The 25,524-nt window shown below is 42.5% G+C and overlaps 2 protein-coding genes across 7 annotated transcripts; both read left to right on the forward strand.

Annotated features, from left to right (window-relative positions):
* The first annotated feature begins 10 nt into the window (after nucleotides 1-10).
* Nucleotides 11-16,018, forward strand: LOC105020261 (fibulin-1). Of its 4 annotated transcripts, none has more exons than XM_010887140.4 (17): nucleotides 11-541; nucleotides 837-948; nucleotides 1,264-1,399; nucleotides 1,553-1,709; nucleotides 3,180-3,233; nucleotides 4,141-4,236; nucleotides 4,369-4,506; nucleotides 4,614-4,751; nucleotides 4,900-5,043; nucleotides 5,600-5,722; nucleotides 5,863-5,988; nucleotides 6,116-6,235; nucleotides 7,526-7,657; nucleotides 8,032-8,155; nucleotides 10,486-10,628; nucleotides 10,818-10,958; nucleotides 15,674-16,018. In XM_010887140.4, exons 1-17 carry the CDS (start codon nucleotides 487-489, stop codon nucleotides 15,811-15,813), a joined length of 2,079 nt encoding a protein of 692 aa, XP_010885442.2. In that variant the 5' UTR covers nucleotides 11-486; the 3' UTR covers nucleotides 15,814-16,018. The 4 variants fall into 4 exon arrangements, with proteins under 4 accessions (XP_010885442.2, XP_019898488.2, XP_010885444.2 ...); XM_020042929.2 differs by having other exon boundaries at nucleotides 10,492-10,628; XM_010887142.4 differs by having other exon boundaries at nucleotides 4,144-4,236.
* Nucleotides 16,019-16,883: 865 nt separating this feature from the next.
* atxn10 (ataxin 10) lies at nucleotides 16,884-24,685 on the forward strand. 3 transcript variants are annotated; one of them, XM_010887146.4, is made up of 12 exons: nucleotides 16,884-17,143; nucleotides 17,536-17,712; nucleotides 17,899-17,984; nucleotides 18,192-18,288; nucleotides 18,692-18,856; nucleotides 18,991-19,071; nucleotides 19,286-19,436; nucleotides 19,538-19,646; nucleotides 20,003-20,181; nucleotides 21,405-21,468; nucleotides 22,526-22,672; nucleotides 24,021-24,685. In XM_010887146.4, the coding sequence occupies exons 2-12, from the start codon at nucleotides 17,570-17,572 to the stop codon at nucleotides 24,116-24,118; spliced, it is 1,320 nt and encodes a 439-aa protein (XP_010885448.2). In that variant the 5' UTR covers nucleotides 16,884-17,143; nucleotides 17,536-17,569; the 3' UTR covers nucleotides 24,119-24,685. The 3 variants fall into 3 exon arrangements, with proteins under 3 accessions (XP_010885448.2, XP_010885446.2, XP_010885447.2); XM_010887144.4 differs by having other exon boundaries at nucleotides 16,884-17,068; XM_010887145.4 differs by having other exon boundaries at nucleotides 16,885-17,068; nucleotides 22,526-22,712; nucleotides 24,021-24,107.
* Nucleotides 24,686-25,524: the final 839 nt, after the last annotated feature.

Genomic DNA, 25,524 nt, shown 5'->3' on the forward strand with positions numbered 1-25,524 from the left:
TACTTGCTTAATCACTGAAAAGTTCGCACCAACACGTGCAGAAGACGTAATCCAAATCAAATGTAATCACCCTGTTGAGTACATTACCTCTGTTGACATACAGTATGTACCGCTAACCCTTAACACAAAAGCAAGTAATGTTTATCAACGTAAGCATTTTCTGTAGCTCCTGAAAGATCTTTAGATAGAGTAGATTTTGTGAAATTAGGGTTTAGGCTATCCTTTTTACTGACGTGACATGGGCAAACCCTATGGTAGATTAATTGCCCTTTACACGCCCCCATACCCGACAAGTTGTCTTTCTACCCCTCCGTAATAAATTATTTTCTCAGCAACTGACCAACTCCCTAGGCGACTCAATCTCTGCGCTTGTCGGGTTGATGAAAGGAACCCTTACACGGAATAGAAAACGAATTCAATAGACGCAAGCAATCTAGAATATTTTCTTCTATTCTCTTTTTACCTGGGAGATATTTTCCCAGTGCAATGGAACCGTGGATGTTATGGGTATTTTCATTATACGGAGTTTTACATGGACAAGGTAAGTGGGGACAACCCGGTAGGTTTCCGCAGTCGAGCATTCATTTTCACTAATGTTGAAATTCTACACTAGAACAAATTCAATAACAGTAGGAATGAAGTTGTAACTTATTCTGCATTATTCAGGCAGGAATATGAAATGCACTATTTGTATCAAACAATTAAAAAAGTTAATGGAATTTCACCTTTCAACCTACATTTTTTTTTGTTCTGGGTTAGACTACAATTTAATATTAACTCGTGTGCCATGGATATAGCCCCTCGCATTCAGACATTTTTCTCACCATATGCTGTAGACCACCCAGCCTCTCCCAAAGTGGAGGATTGCTGTTATGACGGGAGACACCGGGCTCTGGGTGGTGAAGACTGTACAGTCCTTCCTCTCATCGCTTCCTCTCACATCTGTAGGTAGGTATTAGTAACACCTGGTTTCAGGAGGGTAGTGAGGTATGCCTGCTGAGAGGTGATGGAGTCATTAAAACATGAAAGCCCCTGGGTGGGTTGAAACCTCTTCTCAAACCGCATTGCCCACTCCCCCAAAACCTCCACATTGCCACTTAACTGAAGCACTGGCCTTTTTCGGTGCCTATAAAACAGCTCTGCTTTTGAGGTTAAAAATGCCCTGAGAAGGACACCTGGAGCACTCAACACCATGCCTATTTTGCACCTAAAAAAGGTGCCGATCTGCTCTCCTGCCTGATTTGCTCTTCTCTGGTTGAACAGGATTGCTCAGGAGCAGTGTTGTTCAGCTGCAGCCGGGAACACATTGTGTACCACCGGCATCAATCTGGCCAAGGAACAGGGGGCTTGTGTGGTGCCTTTTACCCAAGAGGACCCCTTCGAAACCAAGACCACCAAGGTGTGCGATGGCCTTTTGGAACTTTAATCTCTCTCAGCTCTCCACTAGTTCAGCTTGTAGTTCCTGTCCCCCTACACTGCTTCTTCCTTCCATCCTCATTAGCGTACCTATACCCTCTCCTAATTATTTTTCACTCCTCCATCTCCCCATCAGATGTGTTGTGACTGCTGCCTGCTGGGCCTGATGTCCGCTAGCAGGGGTTATGGCTGTGAGCTGGCCCTGGACATGGGAAAACGGTGTCGGGAGACAGCCCAGGCCTGCTGTGGTGGGGTACAACCGGGGCACAACAACACTGTGGCTGGAACTCTAGGTAACCTAATGCTACCGAAATGGGCGCCAGTTCCCATGACACTGTGTTCCAAATGGTATGACAGAATGACCTGTGTGGCTGTCCCAAATGGTCTCCCGGATAACAAAATACTTTGTAAATCTTTAGAGGCAGTTCTGGGCTGGGGGCTGCTCCAATTTGAGGTGTAAAAAAAACAACCCCCCCATGTTTACATTTCCTTCCCATGACCCTCCATTTGTACTAGAAAAACATTTGCACGCCACCCCCCTCATGAAAAAGTATTGATTAAATAGAAGGCGTTTGAAGCAGCCTAATCTGATAACATTGTGACCTGTGTTCATGCCACCCATGAAAGGTAATACATTTTCAAAGTTAAATGTTTTAGGCTGTATTGAAGGATTAGGTTCTAGGTCGAGGAGTAGCTGCTCAAATTGGAAAGGTTAAGCTCTCAACATAGCCTGGTAGAACCCTAGTTGTATGTGTATTTAGAACAACTTGGGATAATTATGTTCCACAACAGACAGTCAAAGAAATAAAAATACATCCTGCTGCTGTGCCTTTCTGGACATAATCACATTTCAAGAATAGACCGCTAATTTAACCAAACGGATTTTAACTTTCAAATAACTGGGCTTATAGTGTCAATAGTTACAATGTTCACTGTGATTTAAACTTACAGCCTGGAGTAGAATTTGATTAAAGGCAGAGTATTCTACCCCATTTGAAAACAATAAGGCAATTGTGCGTTGTGGTTTTGCCTAGTCTAGGAGTGTTATTACACTTCAATCGTTGTTTTCTAGATGAACATGACTTGATGCCATCTTTCCGTTGTAGAACCTTTTTTAATCATGTTAATAGGTGAACGTCTTGATTGTCACACGCTGTCGTTGTTATGTGGTACACTTCCCTGACAGATACCCCCCACGACTGCTGAGGTCTAAAGACAATATCTCGTTCACTGTGTATTGGAGTGGAATGAGTGGTGACATGAATTGGTCAGGATGGAGCAAAATGTTTCTTAAACCTGCAAAATTGCCTATGTTCACCAGAACAAATAACAATACCCTCCCTTGTAGCCAAACACCCCCCCCCCCATCACCCAACCCCCCCACCCCACAACCTCAAAGCAAAGAAAAACTGTCCATTTAGTCAGTTGTGACAGAATAGTTGCTGCCAGCGCACACAAGATTGAGTTTGCGTCTTTAAGATAAGTGAATCACTGACCTGAAGAGTGTTGAGGAAGGCCAATCCTATGGAACTTTCATTGGACTACAGCCTAATGAGGTCATCCAAGACAATCAAGCAAGCATGCAAGCAAAGCTCCCTGATATAGTTACTGTTGATTGATAAGACTGATATTGAGTAACTCATGCAGGGATTTGGGAAATCAGTCTATCCTATAGTACCACAACGTAATAGTCTTTGCTGTAAAAGAGCTACGTCTTGTGGAGCTTGAAAAAGCCTGTTTAAAATATTTGATTTCTTCCACAGCCAAGACTGATTTGAACCATTCACCTGGTGACCTACTGGCACACCAATGCAAAGGTCAGGCTCCTCGGATTCAGTCAGTTGTGTACTGTATATTTGAGCTTGTATAATTTCTGTTAGTGTTCTGGTAAGCATACAATACCAGTCTTCAGTAGCTGAGCCGAAAGGACGGGAATTTAATGATGAATTGACTACACAGTTTTTAACTACAGTCAATTAACCTACTTTGCAAACTTAAATTGTCCTAATTTGACAGTTACTTACGTGAAAATTGGAGATTCCCAACTTCTGTATATTAGTTACTCCTATAATGCATGGAAAAATATATATTATTTGGAAATAGTCAAACTATTTTTGGCCAAGTATGGGGTAATCTATTCACAGCAGGCTTCTACCTGTAACTCATTACTACCACACACAGGTCATCTGATGTATCACCTACAACAGTGTATAAACGTTATGTCTATTTTAGAAGAACATTCAGTTCATCGTGACTATAAATAAAGTAGTAGCTCAGCAAAACTGTACTTATTCGGACATTATAATGCTTACCAAGCTGATGTATGGACATCTGAATGAAAAAATACTTCATATACCAATAATTTATTTTTGCCAGGGTAAAGGTCAGCTTAAAAAAGTATAAATATAGTATAAATAACAGCCAACTGTACCAAGCTAGGGGACAGTTCAACACTGGGATTGCACATAATAGAGCCATTCAATAAATTACCTGGATTTCCCAAAATTCCGGTTGGAGGATTCTCTGAATCTGTAATATTCTGGAAAACGAGAATTTCTCAACCGTAGTCAGCACACACTATATGGCAGGTGTGTCCTGTTGTTGACATTCATTTGTTTCAGTCAGTGCAGGAGATGCAGCCTTTTTACAACTACAGTATGCGATTGGTAATGTAGGGATGTGTGTGATAACCAATGACATTACAGCCGAACTGGGTATGTTCAGTAGGATCCACCAAGTGTTCACATCTGTGTGTGGGCAAAGACACGTGTGCTTGCTTTGATGGCTACCACCTCCAACCCGACCAACACACCTGTGAGGGTGAGTATGTAGACCAAAGTATTCAAAATACAAGAAAATGTGACTTATAACACTGGCTGGAATACCCTGTCAATCTGTGAGATATACTGTACACATGGACCAGACAGACTTAACGACTCTCCCTCTGCCCAGACATTAACGAGTGTTTGAATGGGTCTCACAACTGCGGCGCTGGGCAGAGTTGCATCAACACAGAGGGCTCTTATCGCTGTCAGCGTGACACCAACTGTGGCACAGGCTACGAGCTCACAGACGCCAACATTTGCCTCGGTGCGTGTTGTTTTTTTTTACCTGTCGACCGCCCTTAGAGCCTGACTGTCTTCAAGCAGCCAGGTAAAACTGTAACACACCATTTCTCCGCCCTCCGCCTTCACCAGACATTGACGAGTGCGCTCTGGGCACCCACAACTGCGGCGGGGACTTTGAGTGTAGGAACAGGGAGGGGTCGTTCCGCTGTCTCCCGCGGGTGCCATGTGGAGAGGGCTACATCCAGGACGCTGTGGGGACCTGTATCGGTGAGACGCTGCCGCTGATTCAATCACTTTCAAGGCATGAGAACGGGTTACCGATTCGGCTTGAGAGCGGGCGATTATCTACCCCGCTAGTGGAGATAACGCTCCAATATGGGAGTGCATTGATTTCTTTATGTTTCTCTCCTGCAAGACATCAACGAATGTTTAACCCAGTCCAGCCCGTGCCAGCCGGGCCAGACCTGTATCAACACAGTGGGATCATATAACTGTAGAAGATACTCGGTCATCTGTGGACATGGATATCACCTCAGTGGGGACGGTAGTCACTGTGTGGGTAAGGTCCATCGTTTACTAATGTGTCATTGCTAGGACACTGTATAAAAACATGATGTGGATTTAACATTTCTAAGGGGGAAGGGATAGTGAGTTTGAGTTTGCAGAACTTTTGTCTGTCATTCCTAGAGCAAACTCACAGTCCTTAATAGCTGGTTGCCATACAATTGTGTGCTTACAAAGCAAGCACAGAATTCTTGTTGTGACTGTAAGTAGAGTTGAAAATTGGTTCTCTTTACATTAACACATGAGTAAAAAAATACAACAACAACAACTTCTTTATGCATTATATAACCACACTTACTGCAAGAAGTATGCATATGCTCTTTATGCAGATTTCACATGCTGGAAAATCTGTCACCAGTTGGATGGAGACCTAGATACTGTGAACAAAGTTTGTTAACAAGTGTTTACACATTAGCCGAATTGTCTTAGCCTTCTAAACCCCACCTTTATCACGTAATAATGCCGATTAATAGTACACTTGACTTCTTTACCGTGTAAATGTTTTCATTGTCTCATAGGGAATGGTGTGTTTACTCTCTCTTGCCTTCTAGATGTGAATGAGTGTTTGCTGGAAGAGGCTTGTCAGGGCCATGATTGTGTCAACCTACTGGGCTCCTTCCGCTGCGAGTGCAGACCTGGCTTCACCTTCCATAGTGTCATCAGACTCTGTGAAGGTATGAGATGTCTCAATCCTTACTCTCTGAAGCATCACTCAAAGCATGTAAAGACTAATTCTCCTCTCTGGCAGGCAGATTCCTATTGTGAAATCAGTTGGTGCCTCTTTTCACACATCTCTGTTGTTATCATGGGTTAGATATCAATGAGTGCAGGCACTACTCAGGACGCCTCTGTGCCCATAAGTGTGACAACACCCCGGGGTCTTACCAGTGTTCCTGTACCACCGGCTTCAAACTGGCCAGCGATGGCAGGAACTGTGAAGGTAGGAAATTCTGACTCCACCAAAGACTGTATGTGTACTTCTTTTTACGCTGCAGTGTGCTATAAAGTGAAAAGCTGGATTATGTTTGTTTAAGTGTCTGACTCTGTTAACCTTTGACCTGTTCTAGATGTGAATGAGTGTGAGAATAACCCCTGCAGTCAGGAGTGTGCTAATGTCTATGGCTCCTACCAGTGCTACTGTCGCCGTGGTTACCACCTCAGTGATGTCGATGGGATTAATTGTGAAGGTAGGTTGGTTAATGTAACGGTAGATTGGTTAATGTAACGGTAGGTTGGTTCATGTAACCGTAGATAGGTTAATGTGACGGTAGGTTGGTTAATGTGACGGTAGGTTGGTTAATGTGACGGTAGAAAAATTAATGTGGCGGTAGATAGGTTAATGTGACGGTAGAAAAATTAATGTAACAGTAGGTTGGTTCATGTAACGGTAGATAGGTTCATGTAACGGTAGGTTGGTTCATGTAACGGTAGGTGGGTTCATGTAACGGTAGGTGGGTTCATGTAACGGTAGGTGGGTTCATGTAACGGTAGGTGGGTTCATGTAACGGTAGGTGGGTTCATGTAACGGTAGGTGGGTTCATGTAACGGTAGGTTGGTTAATGTGACAGTAGGTTGGAAAATGTAACGGTAGATAGATTAATGTGATGGTAGGTTTGTAAATGTAACGGTAGATTGGTTAATGAAACGGTAGGTTGGTCAGTGTGACGGTAGGTTGGTTAATATAATGGTAGATTGGTTAATGTAACGGTAGATTGGTTAATGTGACGGTAGGTTGGTTAATGTAACGGTAGATTGGTTAATGTAATGGTACAAAGGTTAATGAAATGGTAGGTTGGTTAATGTGACAGTAGGTTGGTAAATGTAATGGTAGATGCCCATGCTTAGATATAGTGTGCCCTGCCAACCCAGTCTCCTCTATCCATCATTAGATATAGATGAGTGTGCCCTGCCAAACCAGTCTCCTCTATCCATCATTAGATAGAGATGAGTGTGCCCTGCCAACCCAGTCTCCTCTATCCATCATTAGATCTAGATGAGTGTGCCCTGCCAACCCAGTCTCCTCTATCCATCATTAGATATAGATGAGTGTGCCCTGCCAACCCAGTCTCCTCTATCCATCATTAGATATAGATGAGTGTGTCCTGCCAACCCAGTCTCCTCTATCCATCATTAGATATAGATGAGTGTGCCCTGCCAACCCAGTCTCCTCTATCCATCATTAGATATAGATGAGTGTGCCCTGCCAACCCAGTCTCCTCTATCCATCATTAGATCTAGATGAGTGTGCCCTGCCAAACCAGTCTCCTCTATCCATCATTAGATAGAGATGAGTGTGCCCTGCCAACCCAGTCTCCTCTATCCATCATTAGATCTAGATGAGTGTGCCCTGCCAACCCAGTCTCCTCTATCCATCATTAGATATAGATGAGTGTGTCCTGCCAACCCAGTCTCCTCTATCCATCATTAGATCTAGATGAGTGTGCCCTGCCAACCCAGTCTCCTCTATCCATCATTAGATATAGATGAGTGTGCCCTGCCAACCGGGGGCCACGTGTGTTCCTACCGCTGTTCCAACACCCCTGGCAGCTTCCACTGTACCTGCCCCCTCATGGGCTACACCCTTGCCCCCAACGGACGCACCTGCCAAGGTAAGGAAAAAGCCTCATCTACCCACCTCTCCCCCATATCTTCCTTGTTCACTATTCATGAATGCTAATATTTTATAATTAATTTAAACCTATTAGAAAAAAAGATTTCCAAAAAAGGTTCTTAGGCTGTCCCCACAGGGGATCCATTTTTAGTTCCAGGTAGAACATGTCATCCTTTTTATTCAAGGAGTTCTTCTGTTGGAAGAGTGGTATCAGAGTGGAATGTTTTAGGTATGATCTAAACATTATGGAAAACAACGTGATTTTCTGGGTTTGTTTCCATTATATACAAGCATTATGCCCATGTGTTTTTTCGTGTATGTGGAATAATGCATTTGAAACACACTGGTAATGTTTTCATTGTCTCTGCTCAGATATGGACGAGTGTGCGACTGGTTCCCACAGCTGCAAGGCAGCGGAGGTCTGTGTCAATATACAGGGAGGGTTCAGGTGCCTGTCTTTTGAGTGTCCACCCAACTATCGCCGCGCTGCAGAGGGGTGAGAACTAGCACTGAAAGCAGTGTTTTCAACACTGTCAGGACTTGTGTGTCTGGCTGTATTTACTTAATACTTAATTTTTGATACTTTCTCTGATCAACTGCTATCGGTCTTTATAAAGATCTTAAGAGGTGGCTGGTGTCTCTTGACATGTGGTCATTGTCTGACTGTTGGTTTGCGCCATCTGACAGTCACACAACTGTTCTTGTTATTTTCCTGATTTCTGACACTCCTTGTCCTCGTTCCCATCTCCATTTCCCCTTATTTCAGTCGTTGTGAGCGTATCCCCTGTGAGTTCACCCGGGGTCCCTCGTGTTTATCCCTCCCCTTGGAAATCTCTTTCTACAATATCACTTTCCCCACCAATGTCCCGGTGCCGGCCGATGTCTTCCGCATGGGGCCCTCCAACTCAGTGCAAGGGGACAGCGTCCGGCTAGACATCGTGTCGGGAGACCCGGGCGGGTTCTTCACTGCCAAGAGACAGGCCCACGGTGGAGTGATTTCACTGCGCAGTGCCGTGTCTGAACCCCGGGACTTCTTGCTCACAGTGGAGATGAGGCTCTCACGTTACGGGACTGCTCATCATTATGTGGCTAAGATCGCTGTGTTTGTCACCCACGAGCAGCCTGCCGAACCTCGACTACCGCTCTGAAGGCCGTTCCGATAACCGTTCTGAAGGCCGTTACGATAACCGCTCTGAAGGCCGTTCCGATAACCCGGCTGTCGTAAAATGGCTCGTCTCACGTTTGACTGCCACAACAGAATATTCAGCAGGACTCCCTATTGTTGTTTTACTCCATCCTCAGCTCCCTTTGTTCTGGGAAAGTTATATAACGATGATTCGAGTGATGGGGCTTTACATGTTGTGATGTCTAATGTCCACTAGGGGGAAATCATTGACAGTATAATAGCTTGAATTATTTATTCTACCTCACCAATCTGCCACACAGTTCGCATCGCAGCAACGGTTGGGATTCTTCACTTTTGTTACTTTTTATTGTATTTTTGCAATTAAAATGAATTTGTTACACCAAGTGATTTTTTTTTTCCTTTCCAATTTCCCTCCTGCCCCCAGACAACCTGATAATAACCCTTTACATACTGCTCTCACTGACAACGGCTACTTCTACCCGAATATCCATTCATTCTACTTCAGTCATTCTGGGCATTATTAATGGTTGGTGATTATTATTAATTCCTGCTTCCTGCTGGCCTGACTCTGCCAAACTGCCTTAATGCAGGATCAAGGATGCCCCCTCTTTAGTGGAGCAAAGAAAAATAAAGCATGCCACCTATTTGTGGGTACCTGGTCTCTGGCCAGTAAAGGGGGTCTCAATTAGTGGTCTCCCAGCATTACAGCTAAGAAGATGGATGATGCTCTCAGTGTTGGTGTTGGGTGGCTATCAATGGGGACCGCTGGTACATGATACGAAAGCACAACGAGCTGCGACTGACTTGACCCAGACAACTTTTACTTTCCAGTGATCAGGTTTTCCTTTGCAGTTTACTCTGGATTGTCGACTACTCCTCTCAGATTTGTGGTTTGGGATCCGTTAAATACAGAAGCGGTTTTATGACGTATGGATGGATATTTCGCATTGACAGTCTGTGGAATATTTGAGAAATGTGGGATTCCCATTCCGGTCTCTGTTGCTTCTGATGTAAAACGATCAGCTGGTGGTTCACTTCTATTCTCTCTCATTTTCTACCCATCCAGTCACCTTAGTTGACATGTTTCTAAAGTGCTGTTGGGGGGGGGGGGGGGGGGGGGGGGGGGCTCTCGTTACTACAGTTACCCTCTGTGGCTCCGTGGCAATCCCCTGGCATAAGAAACCATACAATCATTGTGTGGCTTTGGCCCACAGAGTTGCAGTCAAACTTGGACCCACCTGTTAGCACTGCTATGGCTAAATGCAAGCCCCTTTCCCCTTTTGGAAGCTTGACTTTCATGAAGAGGCTTCTGTCTTCACCTTAGGAGACCCTTGATTGGTCCATCGTCAGTTTGGCCTCTCCTCTCAGGCATTGATTATTTAATAAACTATGGAAATATAATATTTCTAATCTATGGATCTATTCAGGTGTTGCCAGAGTTTTGTTTGAAATGCTCTGGATTGTAGAAGTGCTTATCCATTCAGCACATTTGCATCGATGCACAGAACGATGGAGACTTGTGAATGTATGTTTACTTTTCTGCAAAGTGTTGTGGGCATTTTTACACGGGTCTGTATTGCTACTGTAACCGAGCACTTTTATTAAGCACGACCCTGTTATTTAAGTCTGTCTCTGTCTTTCTCTCTCCGCTTCTCGATCTGTTTCCTCCCCCCTGTCAGGCACAGGTCTGTTAGCTCAGTAAATGTGCGCTGCATCAAGTCTTGTAAGCCCAGTGATATCGGCTGTGTCCTGGACCCTTCCCACTCCATCTCACACACGGTCGTCTCCCTGCCAACTTTCAGAGACTTCACTGGCCCAGAAGGTGAGGCGTAGAAACTGGCATGTTTTTATTATATCTAGATTTCATTTATACAACCGTGTCAGGTAAGCACAAGCAGTGTAATTAATCATAGGTCTGTTTGATTTGCTGGATGTAGTTGGTGAAACAACTTCTGTGTGGGATTCTGAAAATGTAACCGGCATACCTCTCTGTTCACCTTTTCAACAACAGAGGTTGTGTTTCTGAAGACCATGGCCCCTTCCAACCCATCTCCCTTCTCACAATCTGCGGACGTCTTCTTTGACATACTGGCTACTGACAACAAGTTTTCCTTTGATGTTGTGAAGCGCTCACAAAACGATATGATTATGGGTGAGTAGTGTTACAAAACCTACAACAAGCGTATATTTTTTGCTGCACTTACTGAATGTCTAGGGTCCTTAGGCCTGTAGCTACCTGATCTGGAACTTGAATGAATGTGGGCATCGGTGTGAGAAGTCCTTGCAACCATGTGTTGAATGCATGTCCGCAGGAGACAGAAACGTACTCAGAGTTCAGGGCTAGTGCCAGTTTGACATCAGAGTTTTTGAGCCCAAGCAGATTGTTAGGTACACGTGGTGACAAAATGAATATTCAAAAAGAAAGCCAAAGACAGAATGCCTAAGCTAAACACACAGCTGCCCACTGAGAGCTTCTGGCCTGATCTCTCTCTCCCCCAATTGACAATCCTCTTGATCCTCTGATGTGCTTATCAAGGCATGGCAGCACCTGGACCTGGTTGCTGCCATCTGGGTATGGAGTGTGAAATTGTTTCCTTCTCGTGTATCCAGCTTATACTAACCTTTCTTGTCTAACAGCAGAGAAGGACTTAAGTTGAGTGCTATGCAGTCCTTTAAAACAGTCCAGAGAGAAAGAAAAAAGGTGTAGATCAGGGGTGATATGCAAGGGATAATGATCTATGAGTTCTGCAATACCAGTTTTCCAGTATTAATTTCTCTTTGGCATTTTCCAAGAAAGCTAGAATATTACAGGGATGCACTGAGACAAGTAGCGTGGCCAGGAGCATAAACACATGGAATTTCTGCTCCCTTACAATCACATATTCATTTAAACAAGGCCTCCCCAAATTCCTCTGGCGATAGGCTAATACTTTAGTGGTGTGTTCCTGCTAGTTACATCAGAAGCCAGCGAGAAAGAGGTTGGGGTTTGGATATGTAAGGAATAATTCATGAAGACAAAAAACAGATATGACAAGAGGAGATTTAGCCAGTATACAAAGGACATTATTCCCATGGGACCCTTTTGGATGTCTAATGGGTAACATTTCATTTTGAGCACCCTGTATATGGGCATTCAATATTACGCGTTATTCTTGTGTCTAAGAATAATATATTATTCATAAAAAATTATAATAATCTGCAGCCCTTTTCGCATGTACTCCACTCTTTGGAACCAAATCCATTAGCCATAAATCATGATGAATTGTATACAGTGACTATGAAATGTATTCACCAACTCAGACTTCTCCACTTTATGTTACAACACTGAACCAAAAGGGATTTAATTTGGGGTTTTTTCCACAGTTCAGCGCAAAAAACTCCATAATGTCAAAGTGAAAGATGAAATCTACTATTTGTTCTGAATAAATGACAAACATATAACAGGAAATCATGAAGGGCCTAAGTATTCACCCCCTTTGCTATGACAGATCTGAATGAGCTGTGGCGCAATCAGCTGTCTCTACAAGTCACGAAACTAGCTGAATGAGTCCCCCTGTGTGGAGTAAAAGGACTGTCACACGATTTCAGATTAAATACACCAGTCTCTGGGAGGTCCCACAGTTGGTTAGCGTAATTCCTTACCAAAACGATATCATGAAGAAGAAGCAACATTCAAAGGAAATCCAGAGTAAGCTCCTTCAAAGGCACCAATATATTTACAATATCACATTCAAGTCCATTATTGAGAAATTGAGAAAATATGGCACGTTTGTGAATCTGTCTAGAACAGGCCATCTTGAAAAACAGACTACCTGGGTGAGAAGGGGACTTGTAAGGTAAACCAAGAAGAGGCCTATAACAACTGTAATGGAGTCACTGTCTTTCATGGTTTAATTAAGGGACATTGTGCATACTGGAAGAATTGCCTGGGTCCTTCCAAATAGTGGCATTTATTGGAGACTGGCAAAGAGTAAGCCATTGTTTTGAAAAACACATCAAAAGCATGTGAGAGACTGAGATGATATGGTGTGATTAAGCCAAAATAAATATTTTTGGTGTCGGAGCTAATCACTATGCTCGGTACAAGCCTTACTCTACACATCATCCTGTGAACACTGTCTCTACTGTGAAGCATGGTGGGGGCGGAATCATGCTATGGGGCTGCTCCTCCGCATCAGGGATTAGAAAGCTTGTGAAGATAGAGGGCAAAATAGATGCAATCAAGTACAGGAACATCCTGTAAGAATACCTGCTGAGGTCTGCGAGAGAACATGGACTTTTGGGAAGATTGATCTTCCAGCAGGACAATGACTTCAAGCATACAGCCAAAGCCACACTGCTGTGGCTTACAAAGTAAATGGTCAATGTCCTGGAGTGATGGTCAATGTTCTCCAGTGAAAGCCTGGACCTTACTCCAATTGAGAATAAATGAATAGAGTTTAAAAAGGGTTTTAAAAGTTCACCAAAGGTCCCAGGAGTTTGAGCAATTCTGCGAAGAAGAATGGGCAACAATTGCTGGGTTCAGATATGATAATCTGGTTGAGATCTATCCAAATAGACTCATGGCTGCATCCAATGGGGGTGAATACTGAAGCCACTGTGTAATATTAAAGTGTCAAGAGATAAAATATGTAATATGGTGAAACAGTCCGAGGTTGAATTGTTGATTTATTCCAAAACAATACTGTAAGAAATTGACTTTTAAACATTTACATGATATGTAATTAGATATTTATATATTGTCTAATTATTTACTTAGGAATGAATGATTTTGTTATATACTTATGTCTGCAAATGTAAAAAACTGCTAAATTCTTTCTAGCCCAAACAAATGCCTGTGGCTAAATATCATAAGGTCTGCTTTATGACTTCCATAGCTTTTAAAGTCTGCCCACTGGAATTAAAGGGACAATCAAGGTTTGGTACCGAAATTACATGATTTTGATTTCCTGGACGATCAGTCATTCCATACCATACCTGTCTATGAATTGGAGAGCGGTTACATTTCTTCAGCTGCAGCCCGTAGATTGACTGTAAAAAATGCTGCTTTGTTGTAGTTGAAATCCAGGTTTCCATTTTAAACTTTGTATCATAGCATATTGAACAAAATAGGGTATGTCTTCAATAATGCATTCTGAAATGCTTTCAGTTACGTAAATATAGTCCAACCCAAACATACTATATCTATTTTAATCATACAGTACAGTCGATACTGATTGAACTTTCTTTTAACAGAAACATCAATAACGACAACTGAAAACCACCTGCTTACAAGATATCATTCATTTGCATTTCTCAGCGTGTATGCATCTGAAATAATGTTGAATTAACATACTATAAACAACATTTTGGAGAAATATTGAGAATATTATAAATATGACAAATGACGGTGGAAGCACCATATCCTTTTTCAGTGGACTAAACATAAAAATCTGGTTTAAGATTCAGTTTAACACAATTTAAGGGTAATAGGATCTCTGAAAAAACGTTCCCTGAAAGGAGAATGTCACTTATTTACAACTATATGTTAGATAGTTTCTCACCTTTTAATCAATGGCAACATTAGTCCTGGGCCTCTTCAGTGCCAGATTTTTTTGGTTGAGAACCAGATCTTTTGGTCCAATATATATAACCATTTAGTAAATTATCTAATAATTACCTGATTTGATACACTCTAATTTACTCCAAGATGAATGGTTTTGCAGATGGAGGTTTTGCTTTGCTATGCACAGCAGAACTGCATTAATTTAGTACAGCTGGAAATCACTAGTTATTCAACAAATAAAAAGGAATATTTGAATTTGTTTTGATATGCTTTTGTTATAATATTATTGGTGCTTCACATATTCATTTTAGCGTAGAAGAATGTCACTGTTGCCACTCATTTAATGTGGCTTTTAAGAAACACGAACACAGGTTTGTCTGATTTGGCTTTGATGTACCAAGCTTTTGAGCACATTATAGAATGTTTATATTAAGTAAATAAGGAGTATGTTGTACATGTACTAAAATGATATTTCCTGTAATGTACTAAAGTATACAACAGTATAAAATATGTCAGTCCATATCTGTGACTTACTACTATTTCAGTAATATTTAAATAATATAATTATTTTGTGTACAATTTAAGTGGCCACAAAGGGTGTACTTCTTTTTTTGGCTTGAGTACTGGCACCTATTTAATTCCAAGTCAAGCTATGCTGTTAAAAGCTTTACCTGTCAATCATTCACTGAGATTGGGGACAGGAGGGGACAAGAAGTTAGAGGTTTGGAGACCTTTAAATTACTCACTGTTGGTCATCAAAACGAAAGGTGGTGGTTTTGTTGTAGTCAGAACAACACTACTATTTTATTCTGTTTAGTTAAACAGAATAACATGTTAAAAAACAATATTAGATATCTAGAATAATTTTTATTTAGAAATAATCTTTCAGTCTTAATCTCAGAATGCACCAAAGTCAGGCATTTAGCTATTGAACTTCCTTTTTTCCCCTTTTGTAATGGAGAGGAGGCCCTCAAACCCCACTACAGGCTTATGTCTAATCCCTCAATGTCTTCAAATCCTACAAACATTCCCAGTGGCAATGCAGCTTCTGAATGTTTAAAACCCTCACAAGTAGTACCACCAGGCTGGTGTACAATGACATTGTAACAAACATGGTAAACATTGAACTGTGTATGTATTGAAGCCAACTGAAGACTTAGTGAACGCGCATACAGTGTGCCGGGAAAGAATATCCCCTTGGGGATAATAAAGTTGATAAACTTTTGAAAGCTAAATGTCCCTACGTGACAGTAGTCTGATGCCTAACATGCAACAAGAATTACCCCAGCTAATGTCTGTCTCTGTCTTGGTGTTTTCTTCAGGTGTTGTTCGACAGGTCAAGCCCATCACTGGCCCACAGAATGTCATGTTGGAGTTAGCCATGAACTATGTTAAGGGGGGGATCGTCTCTCACAGGAATATTGTTGTTGTCCACATATTCATTTCAGAGTTTTGGTTTTGATAATAAGAAACACCATTTTGATTCATACACGTCCTGTAATGTAATTCAGTGCTAATATGTGGAATTCTTATTCTTAATGTTATGTAACCATGACTAAGCAGAATGTGAGAAGGTGTAACATTGCAATGATTGAAAAGTGAATGTATAAACATTACTTTCCAGTCATAGGGTTTACCTCCTTTATTCTATACCACATTACCATTGAATAAAAACTACTTATTATTACTACTTTTAATGTTTTGCCTTCATCATTGGGTTGTAACATATTGTATTGCTATATATTCCTTGTCGCTGTGTACTTTGAAGTTGTTTTACATTATAATATGACTTTCTGTGGCAGGTCGCCTGACAATATAAGCCCTACATACATTAGCTACCACTATCCATACAGAGGTTTTCAATCTGACCAACATACACTTCCAGTGTTCCTTCTGAAAACATCAGTGAATATCATCCTATAGGGTTTGGTTACACTGTTGGAACACTTTATCTATTAGCTAAGGACTTGGGCTGAGGAGGTTTCATTTTACACTCTGTCCATCCCATACTTAACTTCCTCTCCGTTCAACCGCGTTTTACCAGTGCTTCTCTAACCCAGGCCAGAGTCAACAAAGAACGACCACAGACTGGAAATCTATGGACCCAAAATACTCTGCCACACTCATGAAAATTCAAAGGACATGGTTTCTCTTTGTTGTTGCAGCTGTAGCACTTGTCCCGCAACTTGTCTGGGGAATAAATATCAATTGATCCCCTGGTACTGGCCTTTGAAAGTATCAGTGTTTGATGTGGATCAGTGGCAGATGTTTAAGAAAAGTGGGATCAGAGTTCTTTATAATGCTAGGCTTGATGGAGTTACTTCATTGTGAAATGTAATATCGTACATTAATCTGCAGCTTGGGTTTTTATTCAGGCTACACATGTGTATTTTTAATGTGAAAAAATATGAAACATCTGTATCATTTAAGATTGCTGAAGTCAATGATTGATTTCAAATATTGGAGGAACACTTTCTAGTACCGCCTCTCATCTAGTTGTATCCAATCTAACCCTAAGAGTTAACACGGAAGTCCCGCCCGCCGAAAAAAGGGAGTGAGAATGAGAGAGAAACAAATATGGCCGACCACGCGCAAGAATTCTTAAACAGCATGGACTTTCCAAAATTATTGAATGAAATTCTTGCTGAACAGTTCAGTGAAAACCATTTACCTGTTTTACAATCGCTGACCAATGCATTAAGAATCCAGGATTACAGGTGCGCAAAGTTCTATAAACGTGCCAACACTGTACTGTAGCTAATCAACGTCCACAGCTCAGCTAACGTAAATATGTAAGCTAAGTACACGTTTGATATTTTACCCGTGTCAGGCTTTTTTTCTGTACAGATTGACACAGTTATATTATGCCGGTTGTTTGTTAGCCACACTTATCTAATTTGCAATGCAGAAAGTTTTGTCTTTCACTTTGTTGACTCAAATCACCTGACGTCAGCATGCTGTCATCACATTAGTGATGTTTATTATTTACACCATATTTAACTAACTGTATGCATAACGAATTAAATGCCATAGTAGGTATTTTCTGTATCTATTCTGGTGTTCAGTCAACACCATACTAAGCAACATCGGTGTCTCTGTGCCTCTCTGTGTGTGTGTGTGTGTGTGTGTGTGTGCGTGCTTGCTTGCTTGCTTGCTTGCTTGCTTGCTTGCTTGCCTGCTACAGAGATCACAGTGAGGAAGAAACATTCCAGAATCTCATGAAGATCCTGTCAAAGCTATCAGAGGAAATTCAGGCTGCAGGCAGAGAGGTTAAAGAGGTGATCCTGCAGTTGACCACAGCGTGCTTCAGAGCCCAGAGGAATGGCTGTGTACAGTGTGCACGGAACCAATCTCTTTTGAGGTACTACTTGGCCCGCAAAGGCATGCACACCCATTTCTTGTATTAGTCTTACCAGATAGTCATTTACAAGAATCTCTTAGCCTGTCGTGTCAGGTGGGTGTTAATACAGTTTGTTTTCAGACTAATTCCCAAGCCTTGATTTGCCATTTGTTGTTATCAAATGCGCCGATAACTTCTTTTCTCCAGGTCCCTTGGTTTTATTGACCTGTCAATCAGAATCTTAGACATGCTTCTGAAACTGAAGGCTGAAAACAGTGACTACATTTTAGAAGGTAATTTTTTTTTTCTCTATTTGGCAAAAGACAAATTAGCCTGATGTTCTCCTGTTATTTGCCATTTTTGTGTCAGTTGTGTATGCTTTCCTAATTGTAGCACCGGGCACTGTCAAATAACATTCCAATTTGATTTCACTGTTAACAGCTTTTATATTAGTGTTCACTTATATGTCTGACTGTTTTATTCTCTCTACATTAATCCAGCCATTCGATGTGGGATACAGTTCATTGGAAACCTTGCTGTTGATAACCAGTTCTGTAAAGATGACATATGGAAACTCATCTTTCCAGATCTTCTCTTGTAAGTAGGCCTTCTAACCATTCAGTTGTAATAAAGACCTTGTGTCGTGTGTCAACTCTCAAGGGTTTTGGGAGAGTTTGCGACTGTGACCTGTTTGACCAGAGACACGTTGAACCTAGCCATTCTTTTTGTCTCTGGACTTCCAGGACGTTAGCCCCAATAGCGTGTGCGAGGTCACGCTCACTCGACGGATGACCTCAGTTAGTTTTGCAGTCGTCTGACCCACTTTAGGGAGTTTCCACACCTTGCTGAGTCGAATAAATCCAAACGGGTGGGCACTTCAAGGCCACTCAGGTGTCAGTGAATCATCCTGGTCTGAATCGAGCCCTTTATCCCAGTGCGTTTCTTGGCTCCGTTTGCACACAGGTGCTCGGTGTGACTCGGTGTTGTTTGGTCTCTGCAGGGCGCTGCTGTGTCTAGAAGATCACAGGGCGGCGGGCTACGCGTCCATGGTGCTCCACACCTGTCTGGATGGACTGAAGGTGGAGCAACTGGCTCAGCCAGGGAACATTCACGTGGCCTTGAAGGTTATGGACCTGTGTCGGACTCAGCCGGAGCTGGACTGGCCGTAGGTATCCTCTGGAGGGGGGGTTGCTCTGTGTGTGTGTGTGTGTGTGTGTTAGAAGCACACAGTATTTAAACATTTACTATAAATTGTATTAGATTATTGGAAACATGTTTTTTAAATATCGTTTTCCACAGGGTTTTGATTGCTACCCAGCACTTCCTCAAGTCCTCAGTGCTCGTTGTAAACATGTATTCAGGCATGAGTTATCGAGAGAGGTAAGTCTGTTTAGTTTCAACCAATTCAGAAATTCACCTGTTCGCACAAATGCTCAATTTGATAGTACTACATCTGTGATGACTTGCGTTTCCTTCGTTTGATCTTTTGTTAAGGTACATAAATCCAGTCAATTAAAGCCATCTGCGACCACTGCTAATGTAAGAAGGCCTTCATCATATTGTTTTTAATCCATTAGTATGGATGGTTCTGCAGGGTGACGTTGTTGGAGCTCATTTCAGCTCAGTTGGGTGAGGGGAACTCTGAGGACTGCGGGATCTCCCCCAGTGTAGCCAGTTTCCTGGCATCCTGCTTCCAGGAGTGTTGTGGGGCCGTGCTCACACTCGCCTCCGGGTCTGACGACGAGGTATCAACACTCATTTTGGTTCTTTCCTTGTGTAAATCACCCCGCTGTTTTTGACATTTTTGATTGGCTGGTTTGTTGGTTTGTTTACCTGCGTTTCGTAGGAGGCTCTGACCGTGATCAGCCTGTTAGATGTTCTCTGTGAGATGACATCAGATCACAAACAGTTCATGTTCCTGCAGAACCACCCAGAACTCCTCAACTCGACAGTTGGTAAATAGTGTTTTATTTGTCTATTGATGTTAACCTCTGATGCGTTCTACTGTTACACTAGAGCCCTGTTAAATGTCAGTTTGTACTCACTTTGTCCTTGAATAAAAACCACCTATGTCTTAAATGCGCCCGTCAAAAGATGTAGGCTACATATTCATCATGCAGCCTTACTTTTGTCTTGCCCTTGTATTTTGCCATCTTATTTTGTATTTTGCCATCATACTTTGCATTTCCTGTTGTTGAAAAAGAAAAATGATGATGAGGCTTTAAGGGTTAATGTGGTATTCTGCTCATTTATACTTTTGTGTGTGAACTGTGTAGTGTCCTTCCCCTGAACTGTCTTTCGAATATTCCAGGTCTCCTGCAGCAGGTCCATGCTCTGGGAAAGACCAGTAAGAATGTTTTCACTGCAGCTCAGAACTTCTCCTTGGCTCAGGGCGGAGACGGCTCCTCCTCTCCTGCAGTCAGCTTCAAGGCCCATCTCATCCGTCTCATAGGAAACCTCTGCCACGGAAACGCCGCCAATCAGAATAAGGTGCGCGTGGAAAGATAAACAAATAAAAACGCTTGACGAGCATTACCATAAAGCCCCAAGCACACAGCTGGCATGGATATATGGCTGATAGTGGACTAAACAAGTAGTGTGGGGGTGGAAGATTAAATTACCGTCTCTCTGGTGACCTGGACTATTGATGAACTGGATTACATCCTTGCCTTTGAATGTGTCCCCTCCCCTTCACAGGTTTTGTCTGTGAGAGCATCCTTTCAGAGTAGGATTTGTAGGATCCTTTTGAAGCCTTAATTCAGCTCTTGGGGTGAATATCACAGTGTCTTTTAGGGGGAGGGTCAGGCTTGGGAAAAGACAGGTCTCTGATGAAAAAGCATGTGTGAAAGGTGACTAGTTAAAATGAGTCATGTCTGGTCCACTCAAGACAATAGGATGACATCGGAAACACATGCTTGGTTAAGTTTAATTACATTCCCCAAGCCACCTGCCCCCAGCTTTTTATAGAAACAGGAGGGCTTTTTATTATTTCAACTGAGTATTCCTGCTTTAAAACTGATTCCACTTCACAAGGCCATTAAGAATGATCGTTTGTGACTCCTTCCCGGCCTTCCTGCTGGTAATGAAATAATTGAACACGATCATCGTTTTTTTTTTTTAACGCAGCGATACAACCTAATTAGTGGCACATTATGAATATTAGTTACATATTCAGATCTCCAGTCAGGTTTCCATGACTTTGATTTTGGGTGAAAAGAAAAGTTAGTAAATTAGTAACTAACTCAGCATGTTCTCTTATGCTACGGCCGTGTCCACGGCTTCACCATTGAGGTGGCAGAGTATGTAATATAATCTGTGAAATGAGATGGGTGACAGAGACCAGTGAAACGCGTTGTGACGGATTTAGACCAACCCACAACCACACAGCTATTTTCCATGGTAGTATGGGTTTTCCTAAGGATGGGGACCTTCTGGTTGGCTGTGTTGTATCGTTGGCTGGGTATTTAGATGATCCTATAGAAACACTAAAACACTTCTCTTTAACAGCTCCCTCTTGCCTAACCAAAATCTCAGCTTTGTGTGTACATTGTGCAAAAAAACCTCCTGTCCATAGAATCAAAGACAAACAGAATCTTTTGTGAGTATGTTGCTGTGTTAAAGAGATATTACATTATTATATTATTTAAGAAAAAAAAGGGGGTTCTGTTTCTGAATTGATGTATTTTTTGTTTTGCTTTGTGTTTTTCTTCCAGGTTAGGGAACTCGACTGTCTTCCTCTCATTATGGACAACTGCAGTATTGACAGCAACAACCCATGTATCCTTTTTGCTTTGTGTTTTGAGTCAGATGTATCTGGTGAACTACTGGTTACTTGTCGTTTAACTGTTGTCTGTCTCTATTATTGAATGGATGGTTGTGTAATGGCGTGTGCTTCTATGTATCATTCTAATTGTTCCACTGTATGCTGACCTAGCCTGACTGATCCCAGGTCATCTTACACCCTACCAACCCCTCCCCCCTGGGCCCCCCCCTCCCCTCCTCCTCTAACCTCCCCCGTATCCTTTCTGCTTTGTGTTTTGTTGAGTCAGATGTCTCTGGTGAACTGTTGTTACTTGTTGTGTAACCGTTGTAACATGTTACTTGTCGTGTGACTGTTGTAACCCCCCACCCCCTTACACCACCCGGTGTCGCCACTGCTACTAGCTCCACTCCAGGCACGGTACCAGGAGGTTTTTTTCACCAGGACATGAGTTATTAATCTGAGCCCCACTGTCCCTTTGGCCTTCTTAGGAAGAACATTTCCATCATAGCTTGCTGTTCAGCAGACTCCACTATGCTCAGGTGGGCCACAGCCAGACCAGGAACAAATACCACTTGAAATTGTTCAAATTCTTTGAGCATTTGAGCTAGAATGCCAGATGTGCTGGTTTGGCAATCAGCCCCAGTCAAGCACAGCTAAAGTATGCAAAGACATTTAGGATAGGGTTTGAACCAAAGTCTGGGCTACCGCAGCCCTGCTGCAATGACCCATGGCCTGGCCTTAGTGCTGACGTTGCCTGGGCCAATGGTGGGGGTAAGAGCACCGAGGGAGGCCGAAGGTCATTCGAAGTGGATGGATCTAGTTCTCCATGTACTGAAAATGTGGGAATGGTAGCACCTAATTGAAAAGGGGGCTAGTCTTACTCAAACTAAGCTTTATGAAAATATCTACTGTAGGAGACGGCAAGTTGTTATTGTTGTTTAGAAAAAGAAAAACTACATTCTTCTTATTTCTCACCCAAAGTAAAACATTTATAAAATGACAGTTGATCTCTCTAACTGTCTTTGTATCGTCAATGGAAACAATACTCTTTAACCACTGTTCCTCCGCCAGTCATCAGCCAGTGGGCCATCTTTGCCATCCGGAACATTCTAGAACACAACCTGGAGAATCAGAAGCTGGTGGCTGCTCTTGAACGTCAAGGCGTTGCTGATGACTCTGCCCTGAGGGCCCTGGGCTTCCGATTAGAGGAGAGAGATGGTAACCTGCTCCTCAAACCCTGCTCAAAGGACCCTTAAAGGTGCCATACATCCTAAGGATGCAGTCCCAAATAATGTGTAGTCTCTATTCCCCAGAGTTGTACAACTTAAACTTTTTAGCTCCAGCTCTTTATGGAGCTTTCCTTGCTTACATTCTGAGTTGCACTGGACCCAATCACCTGCTGGGTTTTGTTATGGTACATAAAATAGTTGAGGGGTCCTTTTTTAGGTTTTATGTAGAGTATAGAGGAGGGTTATTTATATTGCTTTGTGTTTCATAAGTAAAGGGAAATGAAGGATTTCTATGAGTCAGGTGGACTCCTGCTGGTAGCTATGGTATAGTGATTTGGTGTTGGGCTTTAATCCACCAACAAAGAGCAGCAGTCATGTCTCCTGCCCTTTCGCCCCTGTGAGGGACTCCTGACATTTGCAGGGGGGAAGGGGGGGTTGGCGCTATAATCCCAAAACCAATTAATTTTGTGGAAATCAACAGAAAGTGAGAGAATGACACAATTCAGGAACTAGACTGGAACGTTGAATTGACTCAGCAATTTCCACATTCTAGGGAACCCTCTGGCTTTTTGATCTGGTGAACGTTTTTGTTCTCACACAGATTATTTCTAACCAATTTATCGGTGCTATTCAAAGTATACAGTACTTCCATTCCACAAGTATTTTTCAGATTATGCCTTCTGATTGACTTTAAGCTTTGTACCGTAAATCTGCTTTTACCACCCCGCATTGGCTTTTGGTGTGGATATCAGTGTAACAAAAGACCATTATTGTCCTTTAGCTAATGCCTATCAATTTCCCGTTCATTAAAAAAAAGAAACTTTTTGTGCTCCAGTGGTGGAAGTTTCGCCCCACGGCAGCTGTGTGCCAGAGTCCTCACGTGTTTGCGTCCAGCCGCTGCAATTAAAAGCCTTTCCCCTGTCTTCCCATATTTTACCACTGCCCTATCCCTCTTTAATAGAGCTAATAAAATAATATGAAAGGGCTGTGTGTGTCTGCCTGCGTGTGTGGGTGGACATAGACCAGGCAGATAGTGTGAGTGAATCAGACCAGAAGCATTAGCTTGCAGAATGACCCCCCTGAATAAGCTGATGGGTCCTGACACCACAACAATGCCGTGCTTTAGTCGCCCGGCCCACCGGCCGCTCCGCCCTGTTGCCTCGCTCCCTTATATTTTAATGACAAAATGTATTGAAACAATCGGGTTGACTTTCCCCGATCCGTCGGGCATAGTGACAAGAGCTTATGAGGTTCCGGTCCCCGGCGTTTCAGACGGCTAACAAAACATTGCCTTTACTTCCGCTCCGGTGGCCGCTCGCAATGCTTTTCACACACAGGAAAACCCGGGGAGGGCGTCAGGCGGGCGGAATGGGGCGGCCTTCACCGCAGTCTATTCAACAACACGGGTCAGGAGAGAACCGCAGCGGGGACCTAAAGGTGCCCTCTGGATCAGCGTTTCAGAATCACCAGACAAACTTTAACCCCTGTGCTTATGTGCCTTCTGTCCCTGTCATCTTCCTGAATGATCTCCGTGCTACTTAAGGTCTCTCTGATGGATCATTGTCATTTTTACTGCTGAATAAAGCCTTTGGACTGTGATTATGTTCTTAGAGTTTTTCCCACCCAAGAGAAACAGCCTGTCTTGCCTGAATAAAATTAAGCTTTTGTGTCTAATGTTAGGGCTACAGTATTTTTTTGCCAGGAATCACCCAAAGATATTCCTAAGATGATCATTTTCCTTTTTTGCCTGATGTGCAATGTTTCTCGCCCTAAAAGTTGGGGAATCAGTGGGAGGCATCCAGTTCATCACCTGGATGTCAATCATTAGTTTATTTTCTTAATACATGAAGGTTTGCTGCCCCACTGCCTGATAATTCAACATCTACACCAGAGCTACAGAGAATTATGGTATTCATACTGGGAATATAGCAGTCTGGTCTCATGGTTGGAGCACATTGTTTTTGTACATTTTAGATTCTCAATAAATAAGTCAGAATAATAATTAACTTGTGCCTCTCATATCTTTTTCAAACAACATCAACAAACAGTCTTTATACTGATAAGAACTGTCCTTTCTGACTGTAAATAATATTTTCAATATGTTCTCCATTCAAATCGAGTCTTCAATAGGTTTTTGGGTTAGATAAAGCCGTAGTAAACAAAATCTCTCAATACATAGAAGGTCCATGCTAAAAATAGGTCCTCCTGGGACCTTTAGCCCTTGTCCTCTGTCCATAGCCCTGCATTTGTGTTGTATGGTTTAGCAAATTCCTCCTGCTCTGGACAGATGGGTGTAGATCTTGTGAAAGCAATGGGCCAGCGAATGTGAAATTCCTTGTCTGCGTTCGTGGGAATATGCGCTGTATCAGTTCCAATCGTTCACCATCCGTAAAGCTTACACTGAATCGCCTCTGAATATGAAAAAGGAATAACAATGGGTGAGATGAATGTAGCCAGGCGGCTGGAATTGAGACCGAAATAGGCAGGCGATTTCTCTTTTCCTTTGTATGTACTTGTATGGACAACAGGTTGCTTTACTGGTCCCCTTTGGTCAAATGGATACAGTGCAGCACTCACCAATACCCCTGGACACATCTTGTTAATATCATGTCCAATAAATTGAGAAAGGATGGTGAGCGCAAAATAACAGAACCGGATTTCACATTGCTACTTAAAATAGCTAGAAAAATGCAGGTTTTATTTTAGCACTCTGTTTTGTTGTGGTTTTATTCTTAATGCCACACTAATTTAGGTAAACCTCACTGGCATTCAGAAAGGGAGGAAAAAAGCATAGAGCAACAATTCAGCAATGCTACCCATATTGTAAGATAATTTGTGCAG

Source organism: Esox lucius, chromosome 23 (assembly GCF_011004845.1).
Source record: "Esox lucius isolate fEsoLuc1 chromosome 23, fEsoLuc1.pri, whole genome shotgun sequence".
Taxonomy (NCBI): Eukaryota; Metazoa; Chordata; class Actinopteri; order Esociformes; family Esocidae; genus Esox; species Esox lucius.